This window comes from Dromaius novaehollandiae, chromosome W (assembly GCF_036370855.1).
Source record: "Dromaius novaehollandiae isolate bDroNov1 chromosome W, bDroNov1.hap1, whole genome shotgun sequence".
Classification (NCBI taxonomy): Eukaryota; Metazoa; Chordata; class Aves; order Casuariiformes; family Dromaiidae; genus Dromaius; species Dromaius novaehollandiae.
In genome coordinates this window covers 17,842,927-17,867,953 of record NC_088130.1, presented here as the reverse complement: position 1 = coordinate 17,867,953, position 25,027 = coordinate 17,842,927, and the positions used below count along the sequence as shown (strand labels likewise).

Below are 25,027 nucleotides of genomic sequence, written 5' to 3'. Positions count from 1 at the left end.
TTCTGCAAATAGCTTTGTAATCTGCTCTTCTGTAACAGCATTCTGCAGGTATTCTTTACTCCTTTCAGTTTAGCTGGCAGAGGAGCGTATGTGTCTAAATGTCTCATTTAGGCCCTTATGTCCGATAGAGGAACCTAAATAGCTCTGCTGTTGCCTTTTAATGTTTCACGTTTTTCTTTAAAAAAAAAAAAAAAGTAAAACCATATAAACAAACCTATCTTTAACAGAATACAACATTAAAATGTCAAGCATTCAAAATGCAAAATACTAGAAATAGTTGCCTGTGAAATGCTAATACAGCTCCCATTGCACACCATCTTTAACTGTCTCTGTCACACCCCATTTGATCTCCGTGAACTCTGCCTCCGTAGGGTACCTGATATAGTAGTTTCCTTCACTGTAGGTGAAGGAGAAAAGCCTTTTCTTAAAGCATTTGCCTGGGACATGCGAAGACTGAATTTTTGTTCCTGAGTCTGCCGCTCACTGGCTGCATGTTTAACAAGATTCCACTTGCATGAAGTGGAAGAATTGGTTAAAACTGCTGCTTGACTGTTGGGAAGCAAGTGAAGACTGACTTTCCACACAGGTGTGAAATTTGGGCATATTGGTTAACTGATAGCACTTGAATGTTGGGTAGCGGTGAGCAAGTTCTTTGTTTTCATCCAGGCTGAGATGTTTTCTGATCTCTAGCGTGATTAAGGTGTCTAAGACGACCTCTTCAGAAAGCAGAGAGTGCTGCCACCTATTCTTTAAGTTGGGCAATGCATGGAAAGTGCTGTGCAGTTGTCTTGGCTATCAGACCATACTGAAGTTTCAACACTGGTGTTGATCAGTCAATTCTGAAGAGAGATCTGGTGATGTGTAGCTTGGCATTTACAGCAAATGATCAAGGAGAGGAGCACTTGAGCTTGGAGCTATCTTCCTTCCTTTTTCACATTTGCCAGTGTAAATGGAACTGTTTCTAGTGCTCTTTCAGAGAAGCCTTCTCAGCTTGGAGTACTCTTTACCTGTCTTGGCTAGTGCCCAGACTTCCCTATTGCAAAATTTAGCTCTTCCTTGAGAAGTAAAAACAGAGTGTTTAGAGGAGGGATTGGAAGAGAAACTGTTGTTAGTACAGTTTATGAGTAATTTACAATTGAAGTGCTTTGAGAATATTGGGAAGAGGCAGCTGTTTGATACTGTGCATAAAAGATTCTCATAAAAGAGACTCGTGTGTGTGTGTGTATACATATGCCTATATTTATATATGCTGGCTTTGGAAAGTCACCTCACTCAAAAAACATGTGAGTGATATGTTAGTAACCCTGTAAATGGGGGGGGATCAAAAGGTAAGTTACGCTTGCCCAGCTTGACCAGTAACAGGTTTAATAAGCTAGGAAGTCCAAGTAACAATGTCTGTAGCTACAGCAGGTTCCAGATAAAAATGGATACATAAAAGAAGCCATTCTTCTGTCTTATACAGCTGGTCTTGGGCGAACTGGCACACTTATAGCCTGTTATATTATGAAGCATTACCGGATGACAGCTGCTGAAACTGTTGCCTGGATTAGAATAAATAGACCTGGTTCGGTGATTGGACCACAGCAGCACTTCCTGATGGAGTAAGTAGATTGGCTAGGATAAATAATTTTGAAAACAGATCTAAATGTTTTTCTCTTCTTTTATTGCACTCTTTATCATCCTTGGTTTTAATTTGTTACTTTGCTTTTTTTTTTTTTTTCCTTTTTTGCATATCATGATAGGAAACAGGCAGAACTTTGGACAGAGGGAGATATTTTCCGTGCAAAGCTGAAGGAAAACCGTAACATTGCTGTAACAAAAATCCTGTCAGGAGTAGATGATATTTCAATTAATGATGCAAAAAACAGGAGAGCCAGCCGAAAGGAGATTGAACTGGTAACTGTCTGAACATAGTGCTGTTGTAAGAGAGGTTACTGCTGTTGAGGATCTCTTAGGTTCTGAGCAAACTTGTGGGTACAGTATGTTACTGGACTCTTCTTGTACATTCCCATTCTGTACCAAGAGAATTGGGGGCAAAAAAAGTATGGTCAGCAAGTATGAAAGATGAAATGCAGTGCACACATGAAGTAAGGGTATCCTTACCGTGCTTTAGTCTTGTAATTCAGTCGATATTAGAACAGGCAGGGACTCAAGATCTGCAGTCAGAAATGCTTTGATTTAATTTTGGATTCTCTTTATTACATTACCATGTGTGCTTTTGGGGAAGGGATGAAGAGCTTTTTGCTTTTTTTAGTTTCTAAGTAATTACAGATTCTGTAATACTTTTTTGTGCTGGCTTTTAAAACACTGGTTGGTAGTGCTGTTTTCAAAAGGCAAATGGAGGAGGAGAGAAATGCTGTGGCTGAGTGAAGATTGTGCTGTACCTAGCAAAGGTTTGGGATGTGTTTCCACTATTTTAAAGGTAGATAACATTCCAATGCATAAAATACATGACCGCTTAATAGTTTACAGCTTGAAAAGCAGCAGCTAACAGGCAATAAAATTATATGTATGCAGGTGAAATTGCTTTCATTTTAGGATGGAAAACTTTCCTCCTGTTGAGATAATTCTGATTTTAAGACTTAAAATAAGGTTAACTCTTAAATGTTTAAGTATATATTTTAATTCTTGGGGTTGGGGTTGGGGGGGTGTTTGTTTTTTAACTTTATCCAGTACAGTGATGAAGACGAAACAAACTGTGTAACACAAGGTGATAAACTTCGTGCTCTGAAAAGTAGAAGGCAGGCAAAAGCTACAACCACATCTCCACTAACGTAAGTCAGTTTCTGCATGTATAAATGCCAGAAATATTTTTACCCTTTTCTCGTGGACTTCTTTTAATCCCTACAAGTTTGTTGGTAAGGCATTTTACACTCATTTAAAATCAGCAGGAGGTTCACTCTTTCTCTGAAGGCTTGATGAGTGTTTAGGAGGCAGGAGAGTTTGGTTAAAGAACTATATTACTCAACTTTTAGTTTGCTGTTTTGTTTTTCAATTCCACTGCTTTGTGCTGTACAAGTTCCCACAGTACTTCCGAATGGTATAGATTTAGTTTAATTACAAACATTCCCTTGTCCTTCCTACGGTAGTATAAAAATGGAAGAATATCAGTCTATACGGTAGTGTTTGACTGGCTGGAATAAGGTATGCACTTGTTTTTGAAGTAAGGTCAGCTACTTGAAAAGAAGAATTGAAAGAAAATCTTTAGCTTTGTTTGATTTCCTCTTCCTTGGAGAAGAATCTTCCCTAAATCCTGCGGGCTTTAGGAGAATGACTGGTAGATTTGCAAGGCAGGGAGTAGCAGTATTTCACTACATAAATTTGAAAGGAGTGCAGTTCTATCAGGGAGCCTGGTATGCTGGTCTCTTTATTTGTTGGGTAAGTAATGCAACACCACCTGTAAAAGAAAGTTCATAGTCGCCTTTACATCTGTTGTAGCTTGTGGCAACTGCAGGCAGAATAATCTTCCGGCTGGCCTTACTTGCACTACAAGAGAATATGAGAGTTGCAAGATATATCTGAGATTTCTTTTGATTGCTGGGAAATGAATGACTCCTGCTGTCAGATTTTAGCAAGTAATACAACTCCAGAATCACAGACCAAAGACAACTTGGGTTTTATTAAGCTGTCTTTCTATAGTGGATGACGTTCCAAAGTTCATAGCTAGCTTCTGGCCTTTTTTGTTTTATTTTATTTTTAGACCAAACCTTTCTTTTACTGAGTATTACATTGCAGTAGCTATGCTTACAACAGGGGAAAAGAAACCCCACTACCACCAGCAACAAAAGACAGGTTCTACAGAAGACATACGGCATTGCCCGACTTTTAGAAAAGCAAGAGGTGTGTAGTAAATATACACTGAAAGTGCAGGGATATGCAGCAATGTGTGAAGGTTTCTAAAGACATAGGAGTTCTGCATTTGTTTTAAGAAGTCTTTTTTGTTCATGCTCATCATTTACACAGGCAGTTGTATAATAAAGAACGTATTCGGACCAAAGCCCATACTGAACCAAAATAAATAAAATACACCACCTCAGTTTCCTTCAAACGGTACAGTAAAAAGCAGCCAACTTGCACATAGCCTTAGTTTCTACTTTGTAATTCTTTCTCATACGTGTACTTTAAGTATACGTGTACTTTAAGTCACTTAATGCAGTTTGTGAAAGATCTCATTTACTGTATGTTCCATAGAAAAATACTGACTGTAAGATACAGTCTATTCATAGCCGTTGTGCTAATATGCAGAAAGTCTAGCAACTGTTAAAATTCATGAAGCATTCTGCGTCACTGCTTTAATTAAAGCAACTAGCTAGTTTGTATTTCTGTAGAATTAAAATAAATCAACTACAGCTTATAATAGTCTTCCATAGTGTGCATTGTGGCTAGAAGAAAAATTCTCTGAATTGCATTTTCACAGGAGTTTGAACTGGCCTCCTCTTCTTCTCCCAAAATATTTGTGTAGTTTGCAGCTTGTGCTGAAATAATGTGGTGAAAAATGTATAACTTTTTACACTCTCTGAATTATTATTCCTAAAACAAAATGCCACGAGATATATTTAGCTGCCTTACTTGAGTTAGGAATCTTCCCTACCTGAATAGCTGTCAGTCTCTTTTCCTTTTAGTTCAGACTCTTAATAAATAAATAAATAAATAAATAATAAAATTATTCATGCCGTGAAAATTAATTTTATCTAGAGAATCAGAAACAGACTTCTAAATCCTCTATGTAGATTTATTTCAGAGAAAAAACAAGTAAAATAAGAACACGAGAAGCTGGTGAGAGCTAGAGGCATTACTCCGTTTAAGTCACAAGGGATTTGTATTAAACATTTGTTAATATTGGCTGAAGTTGGCTGTATAAATTCTCTGTCTTGATGAATGGATGCTTTCTATATATATGTTCTAATAAGCAAGCTGCACCTTTGGCAAAGGGATTACTGAATTATTTTTTGCTATTTTGAATACAGGAAGGTGATATATCCTCGCCATCTGGATGTTTTGCATTAATTGTTTGGTTTTTTGTTCCTAGAAAAACCAGTCTGGCTCTGATTTAATGTTTTAGTATTAAAACACAAGATAGTGAAGTAGAATCTACGAACAAGCTGATCGAACTGCGTTCTTAAATAAGAGATGGCAACAAGTGGTCAGAGATACACTGCTGTAGAGTGCATTTATTTGTGAAGGAGTGGTGTAGACTTGCTTTGGAATAGAAGACTTCAGTGAGGATGTCAGAAAAGTTGCTTTATGTTGATTCCAGTAACACACAGATAGTCTATTTGACAAGTCATGGTTGCATGGAGCTGATACAGCCACAGGAAATGAGAAAATGCTTGGCAAAGATTATAGAGCAATATGCTTTTAAGAAACTTAAAACAAGCTAAAATGCACCAATAGCTTTTGCTTTTGAATTTTTGTTCATCTTTTCCTCCCCCTCCAACCCCTTTTTTAGATGGCTCCTAGCTATGCTGGTGTCTACACTGTGTAGCATTGTCATCTGGTGGATTGTATGTGGCTCCCTTCTTCCCAGCCTGCTATTCTGTCTAGATGGTTTAAGAACATAGTAACCATCAGGACCCCCTGAGAGAGAGCCACTGTGTAAGTGTCCCATTCCATTTCTCTACAATAGCTCACGCTTTCTGTCTAGTATGTCTCATAAATGCATGCTCTCATATCATGTTTCTTACTGGCTTTGTTGCAAGAGTAAATTTCGCTCTCTCGCACTTTTGTCTTTTTGTATATATGATTTGGAATAACAGTGATTTTTATGGCTGACTTGCAATACAAAACGTGCAGAGCATTTGTAATTAGGATACTTCATAAATTTGAAGCCTTTCATTTCTGTATGCTCTTGCAAATAATCAAAGCTATATTTGTAAAAAGGAAAGAATAGTGTTTTAAAATTGATCTCATCCTTTGCATATTGCAAATGAAGAAGTTAAATCCAGTCTTGCTTCGAAATTCATTAACTTGCAAAGGTGCTTAGTTTCCCAAAGGATGGTTTTACCCTTGCGATAAACCGCGAATTAGAACTCAGAAATGTCAGTAGGTCTTCGGTTTTTGCTAGGATATTATATTACTGTGCTGTAAGAGGCAGTAAAACAGGACAAATGTGTTTTTGTTTTGGGTTTTTTTTTCTCTAACATAATGGAAGACAATGCAGGTTGGTCAAGGCACACATAACACTTCTTCACCTAGGCAATCTGGCTTCATCTTCTTTTGTTCTTAATTGTTTTTCATAGGGCTTTATGAGACTAGTTTAATCCCTTCTTTCTGTTACTTAGATTCAGGAGCTGATTAAATCATTACAAACATATTAGTACCATTTTCACTTTTTCTTCCCCCTCGGTTTTGTCAGAGTGGCTGCACAGATTGCTGTGCCTAGCCTCCGCTGAAGAGGTGGGTTTTTCCATCAAATGGTGACTTTCATCTTTTGGCCAAATAAAACTTCAGCAGTACACAAAACTGCCTGGCAAACCAAACTCTCCTTTCTCTTTCTCTTTGCTGCCCTACCTCTATGGGGGGAGGGGTAGGGGGAGGAGTTTGTTTTGTTTTTCCTTTCTTCCAGATTGCCAACAAGCAAAATGGTTACTATGGGAGCATGCTTGAAATGTCAGTGCTCTCAGAGGGAAAAAGAAATTGGTCAGAAAGTGTTTTACATCAGAGTGATAAGTAAGAAAAGGCCTTCTCCCTGCCAGAACTTTAGAGTTAAGAATTCCTATCCTTCTCTTCGGCCTTGCAACTTTTTATTGCCCACACCTCTAAAAAGCAAAGAACTCTTCCTCTAAAGTAAATGATGCAATAACCAAAAATGAGAATTGGGGAACTTGGGGGCAATTTAGTTATCCTGTTAACTTTAGCTGAGATCATCTGGTTCTTTTTTGTTTTTTGTTTGTTTGTTTGGGTTTTTTTGTTTTTGAGGAAAAAAGAAAGACTTAAAGATCAGTTGGGTTCTTTTTCTCATAGGTACCTACTTTGTCAAAGAACGTATTTAGACAAGAGGCTTGTTTCCCAAGTTTCACACTGAATTTAGCAGTAGCTTTCGTCTCAATATTTTATAGAATTCAAATGTCAGATTTCTAAACACAGACTAAAGAGCAAAACTTAAAACACTGTTCAAAAAATGAAACAATCTTTCCTTTTGTTTTCCTGAATTGTAAGGTGAACTTCACTCAACTGTCTTCCTTCCTTTTAACATGTCTGTGTTCTATCTAAAAACTCCCTTGCTAGAAGGAAGGAAAAAAAGACTTTGATGTTGGTAAATTCGTCATTATACAAGCAATTGGGATACTGGTGCTGCCACCTCATATCCAGGACTGATTATCATATGGTGTTTGATGGGAAGGGAAGAGAAAACAAACAAAAAAAACCAACAAAAAAGCTAAATTAATGTGTTCCGTACTGTACGGCTAGTGTCTCTTGCATATTTGAAGAGACCAAATTATCAGTCAGGATCTCTTGGGCAGCCAGGTAGTGCTGTAGACTGAAGCCCTGTAGGCGAAAAAATATCAGTCATTTGTTGGTTTTTGGGTGACTTGAACAGCGGCAGGTGTCCAAGCATTTCGGAGGAGGGTGGCCTGTTTTCCTAAAAATCATGAGGTGACTAGGGAGAAAACAATATTGCATGTGACAGCCCTCATATAACAGATAACCTTGGTAAGAATAAAACTTCCATCAGGAGATGAGAGAAGATATGGTCTTGTGTAACCTCTCTTCCCCTCACCCCTCCCAATGACACTGCAATCAACTGACTTTTTAAAAAACTTTTGATACGCATTTATTTCTCTCCAGAGCATATTATCCTGTTGGCTTTCCAGGTTTTAGGGGGTTTGTGGTTCTTGTCTTGGGTTGTGGTGTTAGGATTTTTGTGTCACGTCCCTCTTATTCACTCCCACCCCTCCCCGAGTTAACTGATGAAACAAAGTTGTGAAGCTATTTAGAAGATAGTTCCTCTGACCTGAACGCTGTTCCACATAAGCAGGTTTTGATTTGTTTGAAGGCCAGTATATTAGACTGAATAAGAAAGCAGTGTGTGAATCAGTACGGTGTCTGGGGAATGTGTTAGGTTCAGAACTACGAAGAGATGCTCCCACTACAGATTAACTGGAAATGAAAAATTCTTGGGATGCATGGATTACCTATTTTAGCAGTATACATATTATAATATCTTGTAGCATGCATTCAGGAGACTTTCTGCGTTTTTTTGGGGGGGGTTGTTTGTTTTAATCATATCTCATTAAGATAGGATATTCAATATACAGAAAGGTTTTCTTTCTACTGACATTTCTGGTTGTTCAGTTGTACAACATGACATGTCATTTTACTTGCACAATTTCAAAGCAGTAAGGTAGGTGTCCTAAGGATCTCATCCTTGTCTTATATAGTGGGGGATTTTGCGGGTGATAAGCTTTTAGGAGAATTTCCTCTACTGTGGCCTCATCTCATGTTCACCACAAAACCTAGCCGCTGCTATAAAGTGAGGCTACTAGTCTCATTGTGTGTTAGATAAAAATCCCATATATTAAACCTGGTTTCTTCACTTAATTTACCTTATAAATGCCTGGAAAAACATTCTCTAAAGGCCTTAATGGCACTGTAGCTGCTCCTAAGCTAACAGTTGTTAGGCCAGAGGACAGCTCTGGGTGTTTAGTTGCAATGCTGCATCAGACACTGGTATAAATGAGAACTTGTCTGTCTTCCCTGAGGTGCTACAAGCCTTGCAAGTCTGGAATTTTAGTCCGATTTAAACAACCCTATTTGAGCATTCAGCAAAGTGGTCATGTTTTGTTAACAGGGATTTCAGTTAGTCTTTACTCTTGGAGTAGCTGTGTGATGTTTTATATCGCTTACAAGTGAAAATGCCATAGCAGCTAAAGAGCAAGTGACACTAAAGGTTCTACTATGCTCCAAGCTGGCTCTTAGCTGACCTGTAAAGCAGCTCCTTCTCTCCCTGCCCTCTGGTAAATACAGGAGCGTTAAGAGGAGGATGTCATGGCTGGAACAGTGGAATTGTATACGGTGACAGTTCTTCTTAGTCACCTTCCCATTTAGAAATTTTTTTAATTTCTGCATTTGCTCTGAACACAAAATAAAATTCTGTGGGAAGTAAGGACCTTTGCTTGAATCTCTGTGTTATGTTGATAAGATGAATATTCAAGTGTTTTTGCAAGAGAATATCATAACACTCTGTGGTATTTTAGCTCATATTAGATGGCTGTGGGGGATTAAGCCCTGTGAACTGACATCCTTTCTGAACTTCTAGTATCTGGGAAGAATGCATACTTTTAAGAGAAACGATTGGATCAGGCTCCAATAATATTTGCTTTGTTTTATATATATGCATATGCATATATATATAAATTGAGTATGTAATTTATATATACATTTATTTTTCTAAATAAATTTTATTAGATTATTTTTTCAAACATGTAACCTTGAAAAGTATAAAAGCCAAGAACCAAGACTTTATGAAGACAAATTATTTTGATTTGGATCTGGTGTTTGCTACATTTGAAAATGCTGCTGCTTTCCAGACTGAATACGTAACTGAATTTCTGTATATTTCTCCATGTAGTGAGTGTAGAATAGGATTGTAAAGTGTGACCAAGTTAATTTCCTGTACCTTGCCTTATTGACTGAGATATTGCAAAAATTCTACAGCTTTTTCTGTAGTGAAGCAGTATTAGAGGAATGAGAGTCCCAAGGAAAGAGATTGCTTGTGCCTCTTAGCACATATTCAGTGTTAAATTTAAGGAGAAAACATATTTCTTCCATGTTTCTGTTTCCACAAGCACTAATAAACCAGCATGTGACATGATTTGGGCATACTCATATTTCAATGATTAAACGTGACAGGATTAGCAGGCTTTGGATCCGTACATTCATTCAGTCCTCGAAGTTGCTGGTGGCACAGATAAAAAAGATACAACACCAGGCTCTTTTGCTGTTGGTATTATTTCCAAAGCTTAGTTCAAAGCGCAAGAGCCCAGAATCTGTTCATGTTGTATGACGATCATGGCAGTGAAAAGAGAATTGTTAACATTAAAACTTGTTAGAATTGCTTCGTAACAGCAGTAGAAGTTATAAAGTGAACTTTAACGTTTTGAACCATTTTACTGGTTACCATAGATTTTTGTTAGAAGAACCTGTGTTGTCTACTGAATTATTCTATAATTTTGAAGGTATCTGTTATTTGGTTTTCAGCTTCACAAATAGCTGATTAAGTTAAATACATTTATGTTCCTCCAATTTTGTCTATGTTGTGTTTACAGTAACACTCACCTTGCCTTATAGTAGTCCTTGCAACAGCGGTCTTATATTATCTTGGAGGAAGAGAAGATTGTTTGGTTTGGACTTCTTACAGATTAAGTTACAAGATTTTGCAAGTCTGAAATATTAAAAGAGATTTGTTCAAATAGAAGTTTAAAATACTTCAGCTTTGTGGTTCTATAGTCACCTGTTTCCCGAACAGTCTAGGAGTAGGGGGTAAGCAAGGTTACTGATCAGCTTTACTGCTGCAGAATGGAGTACAGAATGGATTTAAAATTCAGTTGTGTTACGTCAGGCACGTTTGCAGATTCTTTCTGTCACTAGTTCTCGTATCAGACCTATCTAAAACAACAATAGGTTAAGGCTTTTTTTTTAATTTCTGCTTTCAGTAATTGCCTTTTGAAAGGAGAATCTGTTTTGAAAATACTGACTTTTTTTTTCCCTCCTTGTGTGCCAGTCCACTTCCTTGCTCTGAAATTCCGTATTTTATATTCATATCTAGGAGTCTTTGAAAACAGTGTTTTTCAGAGTATTAAGCCACCAAACTACAGTTTATATAACTTAATGAAGGCTTTGATTTTCAATCTAATACAGTCTGCTGACACAGATGGACTCAGTGAAGCTGATGAAAATTAGAGTGCTAATAACTCTGCATGAGAGAAAAGAACAAATTTTTAAATTACATGAATGTCTTAAATGATGCATATTTTTATAGCTGGAAGCTTACACAGATAGAATGACTAAGAAAATAGACCTATACGATGTTGCAGTAAATAGATATCTGTGAATACCATTGACCTGTTGTCAGTTTTATCTCCTTAGTACGATAATTTTACTGCAAGTATATAGGAATACAAAAGATGTTGTCTCCATACAAATCAGTTGGCTAGTGGCTAAAAATATTGATTTATTTGCATTTCACAATCTCTAGTTCTTTCGTTAGTCATGCTGACACTAGGATCTGTTTGTCCGCCTGTTTAGGGAGTAGTCAGTACATCGCTGTAGGGAAGCTGTTGAGCACAGCCGGTGTGAAGCTGGGTTTTAAGTGTGGCGTGATCATTCTCTGTTGGAGCAAAATGCTGGTGCATTCCATGTTTTTCCCAGCTTACTGTATTTCAAGGGAATTTTTCATGGTTGATGATGGGACATTTAGACTCTGGTCCTCAGGAACTGAATTACTTTTTCTATATTTTGTTTTTTAAATTCCTTTTTAGGTCAGTCTGGAAAATAACATTTGTTTTTGTTGCATCCTTCAGATTTGCTCTTTTTTTTTCCTTTTGTTGCAATATACTTAAAATATGTTTTATAGGGTTTTTTGTCTTCCAGAAACCTAGAAGAAAATCCCAAACTATTATTTAATCTGTTTTTTGAAAGAGAAAAAAAAATTAATAAAACAACTTGCATTAACTTCATTCCTACAAGGGTATTATAAAGAGAAGGCCACATGCTTCAGGCAGAACTGTTTGCTTTTTGGAATGATTAGTGGAAAGCCATGTGATATTTGTTAGCTCTGCTACAACTGTGATATCCTCTTTTCACTGTTTTTCTAGAAACTTTCAGGTTATATAATCTTTCTTTTTTCCTACTCTTTTCAGAGTAATTCTACAGTCCAGTGTTCAGAAAACTAAAACCTCTGAACCTAGCATTTCTGACTGTACAGACATTACTAAAAGAACTACCAGGTCTGCTGCAAGAAAAAACAGTTTAAAAAGGTGAGAGTTACCCTCTTTAAAGATCCAGACACCATTTTCTAGATAAATACTTTGAGTGGGTGTATCCATTACTGCTAGGGGCTTTTGCCCCAGTTCAACACCTTCTCCTAGTAAGGAGAAGCGAGTAACACTTATCTGTTTTATGTCATGTACTAAGACTATCTGGAGCTTTAAATCTCATGTCATTTGTTTATGTTGCCGAGTCTTTCAGCTTTCAGGATTTTATATTGTGATTTCTAATGTGAGTAAGAATGACTGGAGGGTGAGGGATTCAAATAACGCAAAGCTATACTTTACCAAATCCCTGCCTGGAATAAGAGGACGAAAAGTGGTTCACAGCATTGAGCAAAGTATTAGTACTTCAAGTCAAAACCAAGAGGAATTAGATGGACAACTGAAATGCAGGCAAAAGAACAATCTGGCTGTGGATACTGGAAAGGTGAAGTGTAAAAGATGTGGATGTATATATTGGTATGAGATTGAGAACGAAGAGCAGCTAGAAATCTGAACTAAACCGGTGCCGTAAAGCTTAAGGAAATGTATAACTTGGATGGATTTGTGCACGACTGAAAGCGCGTTTTGGCCAGGAAGCATGTAGCCACGCTGCAAGCGTATTGCTTCTGCAGATGCTGGTGGGTGTGGGGGTGTGGGTGTGGGTGTGTGCGCGCGTGCGCACACACACGTGTCTCTAAAGCTGTCTTACGCTGTAGGTCAGATCTCCCAGGCATTACCAAAGAAGAGCCTGAGGGTCTAGCTTTAATCTTTGCTTGCAGTCCTAGATTAGGAGAATATAAACACCACTATTTCCTTCCTGGTGTTGTCTTGCTTTCATGTGTGCAGACATCAGTACACTACAGAAAAGTTATGCTAAACTGGCAAATGCCAGATAAGCAGATTTAAGCCCTATTTTAAATGAAATGGCATAAAACAATTTCTGAGCAGTTTCCAGTTACAAATGACAAGAATTTTTTTTGTGCTTATAGTGAAGAACTTTCAAACAGGTCTATCAGGTACTGAAGAGAAACTTCTTTTTGCTGAGAAGACTAAAAGGTGGCAAATAAGCTTTTTTTTTTTTTTTCTTCCCCCACAGAGCTTTTTTTTCCCTCTGTCTTCATCCTCTTTTGAAGATAACAGGAGTTACAAGAAGTCCTCTCTATTGGGCAGTGGAAACACTGTATTTAATAGCAGCCTGTAGGGATATGCTAGTCAAAGACTTCTTAACAGCAGCTATATAAATTATCTTTTGATTCATATAACAATTTGTGTAAAAAAAAAAACAACCACACACACACAAAAACAAACAAAAAAAAACCACAAAACCACACCTCTTTTTCCTGAAATACATGTTTTACTAGAACCTCAAGTATTTATGAGCGTTTTCCTGATCTGTCGTCTTTTTGCACTGTTTTTACCACGTCAGTTTTGGTCCAGACTGACTGCTGTGATTCTGGCTGCTCTTCTTTTTCTTCATGCCTCTCCCAGTTTTAAGGTCCTTGCAACTCTTGGTAGCTGTATACATGTGTATGTGTCATTGAACAGACATGGTCAGTTCCTGGAAAATGCACTTTGGAGTAGATGTTTGTGTTGTGAGAGATGAGAATACCTATTCTTAGGAGGAAACAACATCCCTGTAATTATTTTGTGGAAAATTTCAAATACTTTATAAAGTATGTGATATTTTAATGTGTTTTCTAAAACTTCTACCCCACATTTCATTCCATATACTGTTTCTTTTTCCAGCTTCTGAGATAAAACAATTTCAGTCAATTTATGCTTGGATCCTGTCATCAAGGTTGTCTTAAATAGTTATGTCATGGTTCTGGAGTTCTTAATTTCCTCTCATCTGAGAGGGCTAATTGGTTGCAGGTCCTTCTAAATAGTATTTGAGTACGATTGTACAGTTTCATGGACTTAATGCATTGCCTTCCTGTTGTCCTATTGGTGTTCTTTTATTTTCCCTGTAGCATTTGACAAAACCCTCACTCCATTTTTTAAGCCTAGCTTTTTCTCTTTTTATCTGAGGTTTATTCAGATTTCCTGAAGTGTATTGTTTGTGTAATCCTGTAGTGCTCAAACTGATTTATTCCCATTCAAATGTAGTGCAAGGTAGAAGAGAATAACTGTATGTATTCTTAGAAAGTTGAAGTCTTGCCCTAACCCAACATCTCTCTCTCCTCAGGACCCTATTACCTTCTCCAAACCTCTGGTGTTACCATCTACCTTCGTTCTTTTATTTTCTTTCTGATGGGTTCTAGTGGAATCATCTTTCAGTATTTTTATATGAATCTAATTTGATGCTGTAGCTCATTTTAGTCATGTCTTACCATAGCTGAATCACATTTGTGATCCTTCCTAGCGCAAGATCATCCAGAGTTCATCTGCCATTTCATCCTCCAGACAGAGTGTATCCAGAACGATTCTTATCTTCAGCCAGAACAGCCATTTACAGCTAAAATACTCTCTTCTGGTTTTGCAAAGGAATTTTAGGGAGTTTCAATCCCATTTATAATGTTCAGTGCATTTCCTTTACAGAACATATCTAGATGTCAGCTGCTATCTAAGAAAGATAGCACCGGTGGACATAATTAATACATAATGTCTTGTGACTGAAACAGCACAATCATTGAACGGCAGAAGGTCACATTACTAGAGCATTCTCCACAGTCTTTTTTCTGTGGATGCCCTTTCTCTAAGTCTTGTTTCTCCAGCTGTGTGCCTTGTAAATATGCTACTTACTGAGAAGTCAGTTTGTATTTTAACAATATACGTGCACTGGATCACTCTAAGAACAAATGCATTACTTTTCCTCTCCTTTTTTTTCTCTTCATGTTCTTGCTATTTAAGCACTTGTAGTAGGTAGAACAATGTGCTATCTCAACTGGAAAGTGAGTAGGATGGAAGTAGAAGCCCAAAGTCTTAACCCTTAGCATAAACAAGCATCGTCCAGTTCGATCCCAAAACACTTGGAAGATTAGCATGGCATCCTCCTTTTACAGCTGGATGAGTAGAGATACCTAGCAAACCCACATCTGTGCTGGGAAAGGAAACCTGTGTGTCTCAGACAACAGGGTGTTCCCTTTCCATAGATACCCAATAAATCTCCAAACCAGCTGAATCACAGTACGACACAAATGAAACTGTCTTTCCTTTGTTATTGCACACTACAGAATTAGGATTGTGTCTATAACGAGTAATTGATTAGAAATGGGACTTTGGTGACGGGATTTTGGTAGGTAGTGGCACTCAGTGGACTGAAGATTAGAGTTTTACAGAAAAAGAAGAATCGTTTGTTACTCTGGGAGAAGGAAGGAAAATGTATGAAAAACTGTATTGTGTAGATTCCTTTACTTCTTTTAGCCAGAGAGGTATATCACAAAAACTAACAAGGAGGAATACGCCTTGATAATCTAATATGCTTTTGCATTGCTGGGAATTGTAAAGAAGCCTTCTGCTCCGTTGTTTAACTGAAAATAGCCTGCAGCATTTCAGAGCTTTGTCTATGTGTAATCTAAATCCAGCTTTAAAAAAATTAATATTTCTTTACTATTCTTTCTACTTTTCCTACAGTCTGATACCTCAGAGGGAGAGAAGGAAAAGGAATGCTTTACAGCAAATGCGCTTAATGAAATTATGGTACTTTGAATCCTCTGTTGCTTTTCTGAATGAAACTGAGCCTTTTCTCGTATTGTCTGTAATCAGACCGATCTGTGCTTTCTTTACAACTGATACTGCTTTGTTCTTGAATGCAGTGAAGTTTGTTTTCTGTTTCTTTCTTTGAAGTATTGTTGGCTTATTTTACATTGCCAGAAATGTTTGCTTGAAATACTGGCTTTTGAGAATATATTTAACTTTTTTTCCTCAAATATATGTTTTATCATTTCAGCAGCCAATCCGTCCCAAGGACTAGAACAGTATTGCGTTAAATTTCAAATAAGCAACCAGTGTTGAAGAGAATATTCAGGAATGAAAGGGATATCACTAGAAAGGACTTAATGCAATTCAAAAAAGAAGATGTTTTGGCTTCATTTTGCAGCAAAGATTAAACAGAAAATCTTGTCTGATTTGTAGAATAAAATGAACTGTCAACATGCTTAATAGACAGCTTCCTAATGTGCTAAACACTTCCTCAAACAAAACCAACAAAATCTGACTGTGTAAATTTAGACTCAGGTGTAAATACCTAAGCTCTCTATTATAAAGAGGGCTTGCTAGTACAAATGATGCATGCGTATAAATTGTGATGGCAATCACTTAGTTGCTGAGCACCAGAAGTGAAAAGAGGGTGGGAGCTTTTAAAATATTAAATCTGTGTTGTCCATTCAGATTGGGCTTGGGCTGAAGTCTCCAATAGAGAGTGGAACTCAACTGCAAAGTCTTTATTCTTATAGTGTGGGTACTCTCCTATGTTAATTGGCTGTCCTTTCTTATTTTGTATGAAGTTTTTTTATGAAGCTGTCATGTTGAGTATATAAAGTAATTATCATCCACCAAAGAGTGCTTTATTTTCAAGGATTGTGTATTTTCTCTTTTAAACCTAACTAAAAGCAATTAACTTGTTTTTAATAGTAACAGGTTTTCAGTTGTTCACAAACTAATGGCTGTTTTAACTAGTTGTAATTGCTTTAAATCTGGTATGATTGTAAAGGGGAGGAAAAAGAGTTTACCATTTAAAGCAGTGCTATTATATTGAAATGTCACTATTTCCTTTCCTATTTACAAGCGTTTTTGCTGAAACTCTATACTGTACCTAAAAGGTAAGAAATTTTCCCCAGGTTTTATTGGTACATTTGGTAACATCATTGGATGTCCCTATTAGCTTCCTTTGAGACACTAGTGAGTGCAACACACAGAAAAGGAAAAAATAAGATTGCAGAACCACTGAAATGGGCAGTGGAACTCAGGGACAGGTATAGTCCATCATGTTAAAACAAACTGTTTCAAAACAAGTGTTTAACATCTGACTAACGCTTCAAAAACTACAGCTTACCCCTGTTAAAAAGTCTGCGTAGTTTTTAGAGGAATCTGTTGAGACTTAAATTTTCTCCCACTACAAGACTATCTTCAAACACTGGCAGCATTTTTCCCTACCCTTTTTCACCTTGTGAAAGCTGCAGGCTTCATCCTCAATGATCAATCCTTGTCTGCCAGCTTTAAGTTTATACCTGCACATCCCTCAGACTAGATCTGTTACCACATAGCCTTAAGTAGAATATACTTATCTAATGATTTGGTGACAGTTGTGTTAGGGAGGAGTAGAAATGGAGAAATCTGAAATGTTTTAGCAATAGACTACTATCTTAAGTTTTTAAAGATAGCTCTAGATATAAATGACTTCTGCAAGGGGGGAGATTTTCTTTCTATGAATGTGAGTGGGCAAATTCAGTGACTAGTTCCAATATATTAATTTTTAAAAAAATTAAGATTTCTAGTAGCAGGCTGGTGGTTTTTGAATGCGAATAGGAGAAACACACACTGGCTTGAATACATCTCTTTGATTAGGCAGAACATCATGAGTTGGAAGGTGGACAGGGTGTGGAATACATGTGAGGTTACAGGTAGGATCTTTGAATTTGGATTCTCTTCAACTTTGCAAATACAAATACAAAGAAAACAAAAGGCTTGTATGATGCAAAAAGAACAAAAGAATCAGTGAGACTTGGAACCAAAATCCTTCTTGTTTTCCCTTAATCTTTACAAGAAGCACCTAAAAGAAAGGGACAGAATTCACCCTGCTATTGGATTAAAGCTTCTTGGCTTTTTTTTTCTTTTTTTTCAAATGAGCCATTTGCCCCAAAAGCTGATCTCTCTGTGACCACAATAGTAGGTATGTTGTGTAAAAGTAAATCTATGTATTTGTTGTTAAAAATTCTTATCTTGGAAATTGTCAGTGAACTTACTGACAAGTCTTAATAGGCAGAAGGAAAGGATAAAACCAGTAAGGTGGGAGGATGAGAGTCAAAACAAGAAAGATTTAGTAATATTTAGTCTTTGGCTTGCCCTTCCTCTGCTGCTGCTGCTTTGATATGTAGAATTTCTGCTAACTGAGCGCAAGGGATTTATAATACTGTGATATTTGCAAATATTGGATGCAGCAGTAACAAATATCGTATTTGGATCAAAAGAGTTAAATAATAGTAATCTGCAATAAGTATGCTTTTCTTGTTCTGAAACTAATTCTGAGAATCTGTATTTTTACCTGCAAATAATCAGGTTACTCCACACCCCTTCCACATACCTATCCCCAAAAATGAACATTGGGAGGAAAAAAAGAAAAACCAACAGCACCTTTTAAGTAACCAGCAGAACCATTAGCACTTTCAGGTTTATCAGAAATAAATTTGCATTAAAAAAATGCATAAGAAACACTAACTACAATAGCAACTGTAGCTAAACCAAAACTGCATGTTTGGCATGAATGTGTTTCAGGCTGCCATTTCTACCATTGTCTGTCTTACCAGAAACATAGGAACGTCAACTGGCATTTTACATTTGAATTCTCCAAACAGCCTTATATGGAAAACTAATCCATTACCTCATTGTGTCCCATCTAATTGCATTGCTTAATTTGCACTTTTGAGTTTTAATACTTTGTCTTGCATTTTTATTACACTGCACCAAAGCTGTCTTAAATACAATTATAAGGAGTGGGCATGGGTGAGGAAGTCCTTGGTTTCTAGGTCTTTCTTGAGTTGTAAAATACTGTGTGCCAAAGGGAATGTGTGTGCAGCAGCTGTTTTGGAGGTACTGCATGGAGTTGCTGAAGAAAGTAAGTTATTTCTGCTGTCGTCACTTAACACTTTTGGTTAAACTTCTAATTCTTCCTCCTCTATTCAAATTCATAGGGGGGAGAGATTCTCCCTTGATCTTCTACTCAAATGCTGCAGTATCTTGGGTCAAATAGCTGAATTCCATCAGCATCAGTAACTTACACAAAAGTTAAGCCCAGACCTGTCTTTTTGCCCCCGTTAGATAATAGAGGAAGTGCTGCTGTTTTAAAAACAAAAATTAAGATTTGTAGACTCATGCATTAAATGGGAAAAAAGAGTGGTATTCACCGGTTTGTTGCACTGCAGTTTTTATATTAATGGTTTGCAGACTGTTTGTCTTGTGTAAACTCATGTACAGACTATCAAGTTCTAAAATTTGACTAATCAGTACTGTTCATCCTGATTATTTTTAAATTGTATATTTCTAATCATATTTTTTTAACTTGGATTGAGTGACAGAATGCGAGTTTATTTTGCTGAAGGTATTTTTAAGATAAAGCTTCATATTATCTTGTAATATTAAGTAGTTCAATATGCATTTGTCTCTCATTTGAAAATACTGCATATTGTATCTGGTTTTATACCAAATATTGAATAGTAAGAATTGTAAACATGAATTGTGTAAAATTAAAGATAATAATCAGCAGCTTGTTTTCTCACTTTTATTTCCAGCATTCTAAAAAACCCAGAACAGAAGACATATTTGTATAGGTAATTTCTATGACACTTTATTTTTTTAAGAGCACATATGTTATGAGTTAATCTCACCTGCCTGAGAACCTTTAATTAAAGCACAAATCCTTAACAGATGCACCTTTTCTAATTTCAAAAATAAGTAACATGTGGCTCCACACTTCAGGGGACTGCCTTTGGAAAAGGGGTAATTGTATTTGAATTATGGGGATACTATTAACCAGTAAAATAAAAAAATAAACCAAGAGAGACTCACACACCATGGGGCAAGCTAGAACAACAGTGTTCTTACACTTCTTCCTCTGCAATTCCGTAGCAGTCATTTTTGGAAACTAGTGAGTTGTTAAATGCTACCATACCCTGATACTTACTGTGCAACTAAATTCTCAGAAGTGAGAATCTCCTTTTAGGAACACTCTTTTTGCATAAGAAGAAATGATGGTGGTCTATTTTAAGCCCTTAATTTTTTTTTAATACTTTGAGAAAAATATATTGACCATTTATAGTCACCCTTACCTTGCACATATTAAAAAAAGCAGAATATGCATCTCTCAAGCAGAGCCTGTTTCACAAACAAACTTTATCTGCGCTTGCTCCAGGAAGTGAGAGGTTCGTTTATGCGTGAAGAATCTCTCTATGCTTTCACCTGGCGTGAGACAGCCCTTCTCAGACTTGCACAAAAGTGTTAACCGCCTTTTCCTGGCCAAACTAATCGCCTGCTGAAAGATTTTGTCAAGAAAAATATCAGCGCACGTATCTTATCTAGAGCATAACATAGTTAACCTGTGGTTAGGGATTTCAGCAGTATTGGCAACATGGGGGAAAAAAAAAAAAAACAGAACAAAACAAACCCACAACCTAAAAACCACTACTGAGGAAGACACTTGAGCAGTGGCCCAGGTCAAAACCATTGATGTTATAGCACTACAATGATAAGCTGTTTGCAGTCATTTCCAGAATTGATTAAACTTTGATTTGATTAAACTTTGATTTGGCTTCATTTACCCACTTTAGTATTAGTTTCTACATAGCCCATGTAGGAGCAGAGAAAGAATACCATAGCAGAAGTATTGTGATGCCTTTAGAAACACTTTAAACTGGGCTTAAAAGAGAAACTACATTCTTTAAGCCTAAGTGACTACAGGTTTGTTGATGGAGAAGTTGTTTCTTCCCTCCAGCTTTTGCAGGGGGGGGAACCAGGAAATTAGTTCCTTAAACACAGCTTGTGGCCTGGTTCAGCCCCCGCCCCCCACCCCCCCACACACACTATCTGTGCAGACCACGCTGGCAGAACCAAGGTCTTCCTGGCTCCCGAAACCACTCAAAACCTGCGAGTGTCCCAGCTTTTGGGGATTCAGGTGTCCCCACCACCACCCCTGCATCCCAGTACACATGGACGGACACACACCAGTATCAACACCTCTGCCTCCCAGCTCTTCCAGTTACCTCAGTCCCTGTGGTCAGCCCCAGACTCCTTGTGCTCTGAGTGGACAGAGGAAGCTGGTCCTGCAGCTAGAAGACTGCCCTTGGCAGTGGCTATTACTAACAGGGGAAAAAAACACAAAGCAGCCTTTTAGAAGCGAGTTTTGCCAATGGCAGGAAGATATCCGCTAGGCAGATGCTGTAGCAGACCCGTTTTCACCACAGTGGGCTTACGCTTACCCCGTCAGTGCCACCCTCGCGGAGGAGGGTGGGCATCCCCCCGGTTTCCTTCGCTGTAGGAGAGTCCAGCCTCCTCAGTACCCCCTTCAAAGGGGCAACTCCCCCCCCGGCCTCACCTGAGCTTCTGTCCAAGTCTGGGTTCTGCCATAACCAGATTCATCTCTCATTATTCTTCCCAAAATTTCCTGCTTCTAGGGCTGCACATCTACCCAGTACCCACCACGGGCAGGAGGACTGCATCCTTTTACCTTCACAGGTCCAGAAACTTCTGGAGAATCTCCTGCTCCGCTCCCTCTGCAGGAAAATCCCAAGAGCTCTGCTGTCCCCTCACAGCAGCTTTCAGCACACACCGGCCTGTCCCCGGCGAGAAGCTCCAGCTGGGGCAGGAGCACAGCGCTGTGAGGACGGAGGCACCGGCGAGGCAGCGCCGGCCACCTCCTTCCCACACGCCGCCTGCGCCCAGAGCTGCTGCTGGCAGGGCTGCACCTCATGCGCCCGAGGAAGCGCCAAACCCCCACAGTGGATTTTTCACGTTTTGTACGTTAAGACTCCACATCAACTACTGGCCAGCAGCCGTGCTCCTCACCCCCCGCAACACACACACTATTTTTTTTTGGGGGGGGGGGGGGGGGGGGGGAGAGGGGAACACACAGCCCACACCTAATTGCCTCAACTCCTATTCTGTGGGGTACGATTGCTCCATCAGGTGACACCGAAGTGGCAGTGTTACAAGACAACCCTGAGAAGCTCAGAAAGAATGTCTGAAGTAGGTAGATTTGGACAACTTCTATCTTAGATAAAATTTGCTTAACATGAGTAGCCGCACACTTGCTTAGCATGAGTAGCTAAATTTGCTGAAGCCTTAGGCCGCGCTCCTAGTTCGGTAAGAAAGGGCCCCAGAGCTGGTGCAGGCTGGAAAGATATGGGAGTTACCAGCAGTTTGCATTCCTGTGCCCCACTCTCCGAAAGGGAGGATGTCAAGGCTTTGAAATAAGGCCTGCTTGGGCGCCAGGACCTTGGGAAGCAAAGCCTCCTCTCACTGTTGAAACAGTGTTAATTAGGGGGTCTGGATTATGTCCTCTTCGTCAGGACCTTGGGAGATAACATCTACTGACCTAGCTGGGGCAGTGTTAATTGATCAGGACCTTGAGAGGCAGGGGTGGGACCCAGGGAATGAAGAAATCACTAACCAATCAGTGTAAAAGGGAAAGTCGCAAATCAGGCAATTTGTTCGTATAAATGCTACTTGAAAAGTTGGGGGGGTGTGCTTGATTTGTGGGAAACCACCGAGCACCCAGGCTTGCGCAACTCTGAAATAAATAAACAAATGTCTCTCCTGAGTATGAATTATTGGCTTATTGCACACCGGGCAACGAATCCGCTTTTTGGACAACAGCAGCTGCCATGCCCCATTTCTGTGCCCCCAGCCTGAGCAGAAAATAAAAGCTTCCCAGCGTTGCATGGCTGGAAACACTTCCAGTACCAGACCACACCTTCACCTACCCCACTTCAATAACACCAGTTACAAGTACTAGCTCTTCACCAGCCTCCATTTGCTGCATGTGAAGAAAGGGAGAGCAAGGGAAATCAGTAGTCACTTTTTCTTCAAAGTCACTCTCTCTACCCCTGCCTTCCACTTTCACACCAACTTTTTTATTATTATTAAAGATACTGTTTAATGTCCCCCCCCCCTCCTTATTTGAGGAATTCCCTCCCCCACTGCTGAGGCATTTTCCATCCAAGGCTCTTTTTCACTTGAGGGGAAGCCTCACTGAAAAGGCTGCTAGGTTTTACCTTTCCTCACATAGCTAGGGCTTCCAAGTCCCAGAGCCTTCACTAGAGCCAAGAAAAACCCAGGGTCCTGGCAGTAATGCTGTATTACTCTGAAATACCAACACCTCTGAAAACAGCATTCAATCCATAAATATTAAAAAAGGAAAGAAAAAAAACCACTTGCACTAACAAGCTCGGAATTCCTGGATTACATCAAAAATCATTAAGTCAGATTTTTTCCTTGCTAAAAGATACCAAAGTAAATCTATACCTTGTTTCTGCTATTTTTATCTTTCGGCAAGGCTGTCCTGCATTATGCAGAACTCTTAATATCTTTCATTCAAGTGATGACAACTGCTATACACATCTAGGCAGAGGAGCTACCTTTGCCAACAGCAGGCAGCAGCTTACTGTTTCCTGTTACTAGCTAAAATTAAAACATTGTAGAGACAAGAAAACGGAGATTATGGATATTTACACTGGTTACTCAAGCAGGGAGAGCAAAAACATTATTTAAGCCATTCAGGGCTAGTTTGCCTCAAACATAGTGGTGCCAACTGTGTGATGCAGCAACGTTGCTCTGAAGGCTGAACCATCTGCAGTATTTGTTGCATCACATCTTCTGAAAGGCATTTGCTTGCAGACAAATAAGCCCCAGCTGAAGATTTAATACATTTCAAAGAAAATTTAAAATAATAGAGCATAAGCATAGCAGTTGTTACTTCTTCCAAAGACTGAAACTTACCCCCCAAGACACAATTCCTCCCACACACAACCCCCCCCCACAAGCTTATTCAGTAACTTGCCCAGTACAAATCACTGAAAGAGAAAAGCTCTAATTCCATGTTTGTTATTCAGTGACCGAAAGGTACTTTTTCTACAAAGATGACCATGTTTCAAATTCAATTGTCGGTCCAGTTACAGTGAGTTAATGCTATATTGTTTTCAACACTACATAAAGTTTATATACGAGTGTAAATGTGTACAAGTGTGTCTATATGTGCACATGTCCCTGTGAAAACTCAAGGGGAAAAAAGTATGAATGGCTTCGGCATTACATCTTAATAGCATAAGCATTCAAGGGCTAGGGATTTTGTCCTTTTAAGCCCAAAGGCGGTGCCTAACCCCAGCACCCTATTCACACAAAAAGTGTAACAGTTGAATCACCTCCCACAGGCTGCTTCAGTGGTTCTGATAGCTTAATATCCCTATTTATCACCTAAATTTTTCTCCCAGGCCATTTTGCTACTGAGTCTTTTTATCTTCATACATTAAATACAGACAGTCCTCCTCTAAGGCAGTCTCATAGGAATCTAACCCTTGCCAAGTCCTATGCCACAATACTACATGTTTCAGCTACACCACATAATGCCATTTACAGCTGAGAGTGTTGGTATGATATCTAAGAATGATCCTTTCTCTATAAGCTTAGGGTAACTTATATTAGTCTAAAACATGAAACTGAAATGCAGTAGTCTTTCCGAGATGACTAGAGTAACTGTAACAGCAGAATACCTTGTAGTAGTGCATTAAAGAGTAGCATGACTGAGATCTGCAGCACTGTTCATTCTCTAAGAGGTATGCCACATTTTACTAGCTTTTGCAAACATATTTACACACACTACCATTTGGTTTACATGAGGGAAGGTAAAGCTGAACCAGGAGTCACTGGTAGTAGCAGACATGTGCAGAACAGATACAGCTATTTTGGTATCTAGACCTTGGATATGACAGAACATTAAGGTTTAATAAGGTGTTCATTTTTGAGGGGTAGGCAAAGTAGTAAGTTCACTGTTACAATTAATAACAATAATTTCTTCTCTATATTTAGATAACAGCAACTAGGGAAACTCTCAAGGCATATTCAAGTCTGTCTGGGAAAAAAAAAGTCACACCTAGCTGTTCTAAGACACACTTGATTTAATGAGTAGTAATCAACCACCCTAAACCTCATTCCCACCAATTTTTTTTTTCACCTCCCCAAATGAAACAGAAAGTCTTAAAACCAGCCCCCTTTTTTTTCTTTCCTCTTCTTCTTAAGCAGGAGTTTTTAAACAATCTGCTGGCCAAACTGCTTATTTTACAGATACACTTTGACAACTGCTTTAAAGCACTCCCCATACAACCCATTTGTCATCCTGTTTTAAAAACAGA

General features: G+C 38.5%; 1 protein-coding gene across 5 annotated transcripts in view; it reads left to right on the top strand.

Moving 5' to 3' along the window:
- Nucleotides 1-19,391, top strand: part of LOC112978792 (dual specificity protein phosphatase CDC14C) — a 46,094-nt gene extending 26,703 nt beyond the window's left edge. Inside the window, exons 10-15 of one of the 5 annotated variants that reach the window (XR_010385823.1) lie at nt 1,463-1,601; nt 1,743-1,896; nt 2,674-2,774; nt 5,450-5,595; nt 11,862-11,978; nt 15,862-15,922. Coding sequence is in view for 4 of the 5 variants with exons in the window: in XM_064500851.1 (XP_064356921.1) it covers nt 1,463-1,601; nt 1,743-1,896; nt 2,674-2,774; nt 11,862-11,978; nt 15,546-15,611; nt 15,862-15,901 (617 nt within the window). In the remaining variant the exon portion in view is untranslated. Of the gene's footprint in view, nt 1-1,462; nt 1,602-1,742; nt 1,897-2,673; nt 2,775-5,449; nt 5,596-11,861; nt 11,979-15,545; nt 15,612-15,861 lie in introns of all 5 variants that reach the window. The other 4 variants (XM_064500851.1, XM_064500853.1, XM_064500852.1 and 1 more) reach the window with 4 other exon arrangements.
- Nucleotides 19,392-25,027: the final 5,636 nt, after the last annotated feature.